The following is an 11,498-nucleotide window of genomic DNA, read 5'->3' as shown; positions in this document are numbered from 1 at the left end:
AGAGAGAGAGAGAAAGAGAGAGAAAGAGAGGGGGGAGAGGGAGAGAGGTGGGAAATTACAGAGTCCAGAGTCTACGAGACAAGACCCAAAGAAGAAAGCTCCAGGAAGACCTGCATGTTGGAGTATAAGCTATTTGCATGGCTGGGTGGCCAAGAGGGATGTGGAGGAAGTCATCACTGGGAAGGACAAAATTAGAGGTTGCAGTGGCCTTGTGAGCTGTGATAAACTGCTAAGATTTTATTCTAATTGACCTAATTTACATGTAAAAAATCACTTACTGGGCTAGAGACAGCTCAGCAGTTAAGAGCACTGGGTGCTCTTTTAGAGGACTCTGGTTTGAATCCCAGATCCCACAAGTCCACTTACAACTGTCTGCAAGTTTAGTTCCAGGGGATCTGATGCCCTCTTCTGGCTTCCATGGGCATCAGGCACACACGTGGTGTGCAGGCATACATGCAGGCAGGCCAAACACATGTAACAACAACAAACCTTTGAAAAATCACTCTGTAGTAAAAATGATGACAAGTTGGCAGGAACAGTAAGAAGGTTCTTGGTGAGAAGAGCGGAATACTTTTCATAAAGATCAGATAGTAAAGGTTTTAGGTTTCGTGGGTCACAGAAGTTTTCTGCCATACATTCTGTTCTCCCTCCTTTTTAAAACAGACCTCTGAAAAATGTGAAAAGAAAAAAACCAAGCCCACATTCTTAGCTCTTAGGCAATGCAGAAACAGAAGGTTCCAGGCCTGATTTGATCTGTCTGTCTGAGCAGTGGTTTGTAGCCTCTGGCTTCGAGAAGAGAAACTGATTATTATCTATTTAGGACACAGAACTGATAGGATTTGCTGATGAACTGCCTGTGTATGGAGAGAATGGAAGAAAGAGGAAGCAGGGATAGTTTCAGGCACTGGGTAGAAGGTGATGGTGTTTCCCAGGAAGATGAGGAGGAAGCAAATTTGAGAGGCAAAGGAGAGGGGAAATCAGGAGTTACTCATCCAAGTGGAGTTCTTGAGCCAGGCACTGGATTCTGCAGCTTAGGGCAGAGGTCAGAGCTAAGCTCCAGGTCTGGAAGTTATCAGTCTGTGGATGAATTTAAAGTCATGGGGCTGGGTGACATCACCAGAGAACAGCACAAATGTTCCAGGGCCAGATCCACAGGGCTCCGGCACTTAGAGGACCCATTGACGGGATCCTTGGTATCCGTCTCTTGTATCAGAGAACATGACACACGGCAAATACTGCCAAACTGCTTTCCAAAGGGGTCTTTTGTATTTCCACAGAAACTAGCTTGTGTTGGCTATGTAAATATATGTTGTGTGGAGGACTTTACACAAGAATGAGAAGGGACGAGGAAGCCAAAGTTCCTTGTAGATTGGTGTCCAGAAAACTCAAGTTAACTGGAAGGCTAGCTGTAAAGGGGGTGGCCCGAGAGGCCCAAAGTGCTTTCCAAATACAGAGGTACCCAGCAAATTTGTTACAAATGTCCCCCTCCCCCAACACACACCCAATATAATCCTGTGTGGCCTGGAACTTACCTTGTAGACAGGGCTGGCCTCAAATCACAGAGATCCACTTGCTTCTGCCTCCCAAGTGCTGGGAGTAAAGGCATTTGTCACTGTGCCCATCCCCCAAATGACAAATTTTAATAAGGGCTTCTGATTCACTGTCTGAGTGAGGTGTGTTTTAAGCATGCCTTTCTTGTATAAAAGAAAAGTCTAAAAATATGTGGCTTAGGGATACATTAGATGTTTCTTAACGCCCAAAGACTTTTGTGGCTCTGGAATTTTAGGTGTATCTGGCTGGCCCGGGACTGCTGGTTGGGAAGAAGCATTTACTCTGGCTATGGCACTTTCTATTCCATCACCAGTTCCAATGAGGCCTTTCTCTCATGCAGATGTAAGAGGGTACCTTCTTCAATGCAGGTTCAGAACTTAAAGTTTTAGTTCTCACTGGGTGGTGGTGGGAGGCAGAGGCAGGCAGATCTCTTGAGTTTGAGGCCAGCCTGGTCTACAGGGTGAGTTCCAGGACAGCCAGGGCTACACAGAGAAACCCTGTCTGGAAACAAAACAAAACCAAAACAAAACAACATATGAGAACGGTCCCTAGAGCTGTTTCCTGCTCTCCAGCTCCACAGCATGGAGATGAGATTTTGTTATTGTTATTCTGTGTCCTTCTATAGACACATTTTCCAATAAGGGAAAAATAGCTGGGTGTGGCAGAACATGTCCGCAATTCTGGCACTCAGGAGGCTAAAGCAAGAGGGTTGAGAGCTCACCATCTGGCTTAACTATGGAGACCCTGTCCCAAAGAAACAAAAGCAAAAAAAAAAAAAAAAAAAAAAAAAAAAAAAAAATGTGCAAATGTTGGTGAAACTGAAGTCAGGATTGCAGTTTAGTCACTTATTCAATAAGTGTGTGGAAATGGCTGGAGAACAGAAGGAGGAGTGTGTTCTTAGGCATTCTACCAGGAGCTGAGGGCCAGCCTTGCCTTCTGGGAGCCAGCCAGCACTTACTGTGCCCGCGGGGCAAGGGTTACTTCAGGTTAAGAAGAGAAAGGAATGAACAAACTAGACAAAAATCCTTGTCCTTGCAAAAAAGATACAGTGGTAGGGAGGGAGAGAAGTAAAGAAAGGATATAAAAACGGGAGCTGAGAGGGGAAATAAAAGGGAGGGACTTGAGTTTTCAGCCTGTTTCTCTATTTGCAAAATATTATAATGTCCTTCAGAAGATGGCTCTGACCTTTGTCACTCTTTCTTTTCCTGACAGTCTTTGCACAGATATGACAACCTGGCTGTCCTGAAATTCAACATGAAGACCAGGCAGCCCTTGAACTCACAGAGATCTGCCTGCTTCTGCCTCCTAGTGCTGGGATTAAAGATAACTACCTCCAAACCTGCCCTTTGTCAATTTTAAGCTATGGCGTTGAGTTGTTCTTGTTTTACATTTATTTATCTAAATATTTATTGTCTGTGTGGAAGGGTGGAAATCAAAGAACAACTTCTGGTTTTCTCCTACCACTTATTTATTTATTAATTATCTATTTATTTATTAATAGATTTATTTATTTTATGTATAGAAGTACACTGTTGCTGTCTTCAGACACACCAGAAGAGGGCATCGGATCCCATTACAGATGGTTATAAGCCACCATGTAATTGGTGGGAATTGAACTCAGGACCTCTGGAACAATAGTCAGTGCTCTTAACCGCTGAGCCATCTCTTTAGCCTGGGTCCCAGGAATCTTTCTCAGGTTTTCAAGTTTGGCAACAAGTACCACCTTAGCCTTGGCTCTCTCACTGGCCCCTGGGATTCTCAATATTGACAGGTTCTAAATTCAGGCTACTCTGAACTAATTTCTCAACTAAGCCCTTTTGGGAATTTATGCCCTGGGCATTGTTCACTTATAGATTGCTGCTAAGTGAGTTTGACCAGACATTCCCCTTATTCCAAATATTTCCTTAGTTTTCTACCTTGTGGCTAAGTCCCTTTCCCCATAAGTTCCTACTTTTCCTTCTATTAGGAGTTGAAATGAAGCTCTCTCCCCTACTATACAATTTCACTATATCACTGTGATATACGTGAGTCTCCATAGTTCCCTTGAATAAAGTGTCACAGTTCTCCAAGCTAAGTGACACCAATGCCTTTAAAATACTACCCAAGTTTCTTAGCCTCTCATATCCTCAGTTTCCTTATTCGGGAAATGAAAATGTCTAAATTATCCTACAGGGCTTTTGAAAATATCAGATGAGGGGCTGGAGAGCTGGCTCAGTGGTTAAGAGCACGGACTGCTCTTCCAAAGGTCCTGAGTTCAAATCCCAGCAACCACATGGTGGCTCACAACCACCCATAATGAGATTTGACACCCTCTTCTGGTTTGTCTGAAGACAGCTACAGTGTACTTATGTATAGTAATAAATAGATCTTTAAAAAAAAAGATTAAAAAAAGATACTTAAAGATGTGGTCTATTATATAAAAGGTAAGATGAAAATGTAAAGACAACACATGCACAGGTAATTTACAGGTTGCAAATCTCTCACTAATGGCCAGAAGAACCCTAAAACTTGAGTGAACAATGAATTAAAATAATTATATGGGTCTTGAGATATGGCTCAGTGGTTAAGAGCACTGGCTGCTCTTCCAGAGGTCTTGAATTCAATTCCCAGCAACCACATGATGGCTCACAACCAACTGTAATGGGATCCAATGCCTTCTTCTGGTGTATCTGAAGACAGCTAAAGTGTACTCATATAAATAAAATAAATAAATCTTAAAAAAAAAAGAATAATTATATGTTGATTTTCCTGCATTGATGGGGGAGGTGCTATGCAAATTATCAAGATATATTCAGTAGACTATCAATTTAGCTTAGATCAGGAATAAAACAATCAAACTGAAATGTTCCTAAGTGGACACCTCATAAAGTATTATATGGTATTTACTAGATTTTAAAATGTTTAACAACTCTGTTTGTGCTTCCTTTTGTTTTCAGACTTCTGTTCCAGGAAAGGAACCAGGTAGACAGAAAGGAGTTATAAAAAAATGAAAATGAAACAAAAGAACAACCATCTAAATTACTAAGAACAGACGAGTTATCTTCTATTTTTGCTATTATTCAAGAGACATCGATTAAAGTGGATTACAGTTACCCATATAGACTACTGATTATTTTTTGGGGTTGTAGTATCTGCTTTTTGAGACATGTATCTCAGGCTGGCTTGGAACTCACTATATAGTCCAATCTGGCTTCAACCTCAAGGCCATCCTCTTCCCTCAGTCTCTGAAACCTGGGATTACAGGCATGTTATATTGAGCGGTGGTTCTTGGTGTATTTTTCAACTCCATAACACTTGTTATAGTTGTAACATAAAGATGCTAAACTTTTGTTTTGTTTCTGAGACACAGACTCACTATGTAGCTCTGGCTGTCCTGGAACCCAATACGTAGACTAGGCTGGCCTCCATTCAAGGAGATACACGTGTCTTTATTTGCCAAATGCTGTGACTAAAGGTGTGTACATTTAGTGCCTATGCCAGGCACTAAATATTTCCTAAATCGACAAATACTATATAGGAATTATTCTGTTAAGGAATATTTAGTTTGATTACTTTATCCCTGATTTAATATAATTGCTGTCTATTGAATGATTTATTTTAGGGATATGAATTTGTCTGTGTGTTTGTTTGCTTTTTGGATTTTCAAGACAGGGTTTCTCTGTGTAGCCCTGGTGGGATTAAAGGCATGTATCCCCATTGCTTGGTGCTAAGTCTATTGAGCACGTAGGATGTACCTCAATAAACACATCAGACATATTGAATGTAGTGTCTCTAGCACATAGTAGATAATAAGACTTACTAACGAATGAATAATTCCTATATAAAGCAGCTTACTACAAAAGAGCAGGGCAGTGATGCATGCCCTTAAAACCAGCACTGAGAAGGCAGAAGCAGGTGGATCTCTGTGAGTTCGAGGCCAGCCTGGTCTATAGAGAGAGTTCTAGGAGAGCCAGGGCTACACAAAGAAACCCTGACTCAAAAAACAAAACAAAACAAAACAAAAACAAAAACAAAACAAAACAAAAACCAAAAAACCAAAAAACCAAAAAAACCTATCGTAGGTACAGAACATGCTTTGGAAATGGAAACATGCCGTTTCTTCCCCTGGACAACACTCCTCTGGTAAAATAGTATTTCATGCTCATTTCTGACTGAACCAAAACAAAAATTTAAATGCTGGTTTGAGTGCAGCTTATCGCAGAAGACTACTGATGTCTCTTAATAAATAAATGCATTGTGAACACCAAACTTGCACCAGGGCCAAACACAGGTTCAGAGGCATGAACTGGATACCTGCCAATTCACATTCACCTGTTGATCTCTTCGCATTGTTCTCTGAGTTAGTGGCCCACACTCACTAAAAGCCGAATTAAAATTTTCTTTTGTGTTTTTCCTCTTCAGTGCTTCATTGTCCCAACATCTATCAGAGTAAGCGTTAGGACACTGAAATTCATTTTGTGCCTTAGCCTACGCAGCCAGTGGGAGGGCTCAGAGAAAGGCCTTGTGGCTGTTTCTTATTGGGGCCTGGTTGCTATGGTGTCACCGATTTTAAAAACTCGTAAGAACCACTTCCGGGGATCTTAAAACAATTACTTCCGGGGATGCCCATACTTACTATGGTTCACTCAGAAATCTTTCACTGCAATAAAAAATAAAACTTGTACGAAAAAGGCCTGGGAACGTCTCAGTAACCCCTTACACCGGTGGTTATGACATACTACCAAATCTTTTCTTCCTTTTGAAAATATTTGCTTGACATTCCTTTTCTGTTTAGCCAATCTCCAAAATGGCGCCGACGGCCTCGCCAGGTCAGAGGCGAGTCACGTGGGTACTCCCGGTTCCGGCGCGCTAGAGGCCCCGGGTGGTGAACGAGGCTCCGGCACCATGTCTGGTTTGTTTGGCCCACTCTCCTGGCCTGGCCCTCTCTCGTCCGCCTGGCTCTTTCTGTTCCTGCTCGGCCCCAGCTCGGTCCTCGGCATCTCCTTCCATCTGCCCGTGAACTCTCGCAAGTGTCTCCGAGAGGAGATCCACAAGGACCTGCTGGTGACGGGCGCGTACGAGATCACCGACCAGTCTGGGGGCGCTGGCGGCCTGCGCACCCACCTCAAGGTGCGGCCCGGGGGCGGCGCGACGCGGGGGTGGGCGGCAAGAGGGCCGGCGTAGGCCGGGGAAGGCCGAGGTAGGGGGAGCCGGCGGGCTGAGGCTGGGCCTTGGCCTGGTCCCCCCAACCCCATCCCTGAGCGCTAAGTACGTGCGGTGGGGACCGCCCCTTCACCCCGCGCGTTGGGGTTCGCGGGGCGGGGCCGCGCGCCAAAGTCGGGGCCCTCGGAAGGGCAGAGAGGCATTGTCGGACTCAGAGTCTAGACACCTAGGGCTGTTTCGACTTCCGGCTGTCATCAGGGTTCTGTGTCTGTGAAGTCGAGTAACGTGATTTTCCTGAGAACTGTTAGAGGGTCCGTGGGGATTGACATCATAAGACTCCTCAGCACCTGCAGAATAAAGCAGACAATAACGTTGTCCGTGACTAATAAAGTTTGTTACTTATTAAGCATCTGAAGTGTCACTTCCTGTGCCACTTCCAAGTTGGGCGTTTAGTTCAAACACTGCCCTATGGAACACATGGGGTACCATTGGCCTCGTTATATAGACACAGAAAGTGAGGCTCAGCTAGAAGGAACAATCGTTGGAGATGGAATTGGCCAGCAAAGTGCCTGCTGATTGGTTGAGCATTTGTTTTGGAATGGAGAGAAGATATTTTTATTGTACTATGGCTATTAATACAGTATTTTGTCTTTTATCTGTATGACACGATGCTGCTCTGTTTTTCTGTGATTTTATAAAAAGACTGCTTGATTATCCTAAAGTTATAATTCACATAAGCAGGACAAATGCAGAATTGATACTTTTAAATTGTATTTAACTTTATTTTATATGCATTGGTGTGAGGGTGTCAGATACCCTGGAACTGAAGTTACAGACAAGTGGGATCTGCCCTGTGGGTGCTAGGAAGGACTCTGGACGAGCAGCCGGTGCTCTTAACCGCTGAGCTATCTCTCCAGCTCAGACTTCATACTTTTTAATGCATAGTTCTCAGAGTATGCTTTTTTTTTTTTTTTTTTTTTTTTTTTTTTTTTTTTTTTTTAAGACAGGGTTTCTTTGTGTAGCTTTGGCTGTCCTGGAACCCACTCTGTAGACCGGGCTGGCCTTGAACTCAGAGATCTGCCTGTTTCTGTCTCCTGAGTGCTAGGGTTAAAAGCATGTGCCATGTGAATTTGAACATTTATTTCTATGTAATATATGTATCTTATATTTACTTAGAAGCCTCTCCGCTGCTTTGCAACTGTAGTATCTATTAACTTGGTTCTACTTCCTGGCTTCCTTGATTCTGCTTCAAGGGCTCCTACAGTATCTTTTCAGCTTCAGAAGTCTACCTCCCAAGCACATAGCTCCTGCTTACATGTCAGGCCGCAGTGCAAGTCTGTGATCAGCCTATGGCTTATTAAGTTGGCCCACTCTTGGCTTTGGGGCACCTCCTCCTATGTGGGTACCTCCTATGTGCTTTTGTTATGTACTGCTTGATGAGACAGCCTTCTTGGTATAGTGTAGTACTTTCTTTTTGATCTCTATAATGTGTGAAATAGGTAGTTTTCTCTATCTATCTATCTATCTATCTACCTATCTATCTATCTATCTATCTATCTGCTGAGTGAATCTGGATCCCCCCAGGACTGGCTAGCAAGTACTCTCTAGGGTTTCTCCTGACTCTGCCTTCCCAGAGCTGGGATTGTAGGCATGTACTCACTGCTGCACTTGACTTTTTAAGTCGGTGCTGAGGATCCAGACTCAGGTCAGGTGCTCATTTTACAGTTGTCTGAGCCAGCTCCCCCAGTCCCTACATTTTTTTGTTTGTTTGTTTGTTTGAAAACAGGGACTCTGCATAGCTCCTGCTGAAGTTGAGTTTGCTGCAGTCTCCCTTGCCTGGTGGGATTAAAGGCACTTACCACAATGCTCAGCTCTCTTAGTTTTCTTTTCTAGGGTTGGGGGAAAGGCTTAAGATAGTGTTTTCTGTAGCACAGGATAGCAGAGGGTGACTTTTAACCCCTGAGCCTCCTGCCTCCGCCTCCCAAGTGCTGAGATGATAGGGAGAACCACCATCCCTGTGGAATAGTGAATGAAGAGAGTTCGGGATCTCTACTCACAGATTTGGACTAAACTGCTAGTGACTGCACGAAGTATAGAGTGTGTGGTCTCAGTTACTTAGTCCATCTCATCCAGTCCCTTACATAAGGTGTAGTGGCGGTGGAGCTCAAGGAGTTAAAGTGACTGAGCTGAATGAGTCTGTATTCAGGAAACCAGTTGTGCTTTGTTCCACTGAGTTGTTCTCTGGCCTCATGTGGGATTGAAGTGACCAGATGTGCAACGATTCTTTTTTGGTTTCTTTTTTTAAAAAAGATTTATATTTATTTATTTATTTATTTAATGTGTATGGGTTCACTGTAGCTGTATATAGATAGTTGTGAGCCATTGTGGTTTCTGGGAATTGAACTCAGGACCTCTGCTCTCTCTGGCCCTGCTCACTCCTGCCCAAAGATTTGATTTGTTTATTATAATTAAGTACGCTGTCTTCAGACCAGAAGAGGGAGTTAGATCTCATTATGGGTGGATGTGAACCACCCTGTGGTTTCTGGGATTTGAACTCAGGACCTTTGAAAGAGCAGTCAGTGCTCTTACCCACTGAGCCATCTTACCAGCCCCTTTTTTGGTTTCTTGAGACAGGGTTTTTCTGTGTAGCCCTGGCCATCATGGGACTCACTTGGTAGACCAGGCTGGCCCAAACTCTGATTCATCTGCCTCTGCCTTCCAGGGATTAAAGGTCTGTGCCACCACCACCGTCCATACGTCTATCTACATCTATCTACATCTATCTATATCTATATCTATTCCTTTGGTTTTTTGTTTGTTTGTTTGTTTGTTTTTGAGACAGGGTCTCACTATGTAGCCCTGGCTGTCCTGGAACTCACTCTGTAGACCAGGCTGGCCTCAGACTCAGATCCACTCTGCCTCCCAAGTGCTGGGATTAAAGGCGTGCGCCACCACTGCCCGGTGATATGGAATGTTTTAATGAGAGGGGTTCTGAGTATTCTTTTTGTGATTCTTCTGCGTATTTAAAAATATTTCTTTACTATGTACTGTTTGCCCTACCTCGTTTATGAGTTGTAATGGAAATAACAAAGATAAAACCTAAAGTGGAAAAAAATGGCTCTCAGTTGTGAAAAGTAGGAAGGGAGTGATTGGTGGGATAAGGATATGTAAGGGTCAGGGAGCCATCTGGATAGCTAGCCATGGTACGCGTGGGCTTCTCATGCTAAGGCTTGTTTCAGACATGCTTTGTGTGGAAGATGTCCAGCTGTCCCTCATCACTCTTCCCCACTCACTGTGCAGCATGACTTGTGCTCACCTATCCCTAGTAATAGATTGTGAGGACTTTGCTACCCACATTTTATGCTGGAAGTGTCCCCTCCCCATCCATAGTAATATCCATGTCACCCTGCTGCTTTAGGTCCTAATAAGAGCTGTCATAGCAACTGATGGGCCTAAGTGTAGGTGCTGCAGAACACCCATGCTGGACAATGTGAAGAGATGCATGCAATACAGTTTCCAGGTTCTTAGGAAATGATTATGTTTCTGGTGTCTATATTGAGAACATTTCTGTGCTGTAGAGGGAAAATAATAGAACACTTGTTCTTGCTCTTTTATCAGTCACTTCCATGTGAATCCTTACTTGGGCTCACCTGTTTCTCCTTTACATTGATATTTATAATGTTACTGTAATCAGTGGGTTAAGATTAAAACCAGACCAGTAATGAGGTAGTTTGCTACAGAAGGCCAACTGTACATTAACATAGGATCACATTACAATCTAGTTTCTTTTTGTAATACATACAAATCTTTTAACTTTTACTAAGCCCTGACCTTGTATTTATTTCTTCTTTCATAAAAATTAAAGGCTAGTGTTTCTTCATTGAACTCTTACACAATGACCAGTTGTCTACAGCTTTTCGTCTTCTAGTTCATCTAGCAAAGAACTGCTTAGATTTTGAAATCAGTATAACTTCTGAAGAAAGAGTCCAGCTTTTAGGAAGTAGAACAAATTATAAAAGTAACCTAGAGGGGTGCAGTGACTTTGTCAGTTGCTGACTGGTGGGTGATGCAAAGCCACTGCCCCCAGATTCATCTGCAGCCTGCAGCCTAGACAGTAGGGCCCTCTGTGAAATCATTGAGTTGGACACGGACCGGAATTTGGGCCTCCAAACAAGCCTCAGACTTGAGGGAGGTTGATGTCATCTGCTTTATCCTGCGCCCCAACTTCATTGTTCAACATGATGTGTGGGAAATCAAGTGACTAGTTGTTAAGAGAGAACAAGGCTTTGTTTGTGCCTAAAAGGGTCATGCTGGAGGTTTTTACCGTAAATAACTCTGGAACAGTATGAAAAAAAACATTTGATCTGGCTTCACCCCCGCAGAAGTGTTGTTAGGGCAGCAACTGGTCCTTCATTCTCATCCCTCCCTCCCTTCTTCCCTGCTTTCCACCGCCCCCAGTCAAGCCTGACTAGTGCCTGTGGTAAGTTAATGGGGCAAATGCTGATAGAAGTAGGAAGAGAGCATATGTCTGCTATCCTGCCAGTGCTTGGAAGTTGCCATCTCTGCATCTCAACAGTTGTACAGAAACCCCATCCTTGATCAGATTAGCTTACGCAGTATGGGCATATTGCCCTGTGTCAGCACTGAGTTGGGTGGGAAATTTGAAGGAATGTAGTGTTGAATGCTGCTTGCTGTGTAAGCTTGGCTTTGTTCTCAGTATAAGCTATATGATCTGACTTCAGAAATACAGCTGATAGACTTTGTATTTGCTCTTGACTTAAAAAATCAGGGTAGAAGCTAGAGAT

The 11,498-nt window shown here is 43.4% G+C and overlaps 1 protein-coding gene across 1 annotated transcript in view; it reads left to right on the top strand.

The window, feature by feature from the left end:
* Positions 1–6,373: 6,373 nt before the first annotated feature.
* Tmed10 (transmembrane p24 trafficking protein 10) overlaps positions 6,374–11,498 on the top strand; it is a 32,243-nt gene continuing 27,118 nt past the window's right edge. Inside the window, exon 1 of the mRNA XM_031355877.1 lies at positions 6,374–6,660. Coding sequence (XP_031211737.1) covers positions 6,436–6,660 — 225 coding nt within the window. The 5' untranslated portion in view covers positions 6,374–6,435. The remainder of the gene's footprint in view (positions 6,661–11,498) is intronic.

Source organism: Mastomys coucha, unplaced genomic scaffold (genome assembly GCF_008632895.1).
Source record: "Mastomys coucha isolate ucsf_1 unplaced genomic scaffold, UCSF_Mcou_1 pScaffold6, whole genome shotgun sequence".
NCBI lineage: Eukaryota > Metazoa > Chordata > Mammalia > Rodentia > Muridae > Mastomys > Mastomys coucha.
The sequence above is the reverse complement of the archived record's forward strand: the minus strand, read 5'-3'. Positions and strand labels throughout refer to the sequence as shown.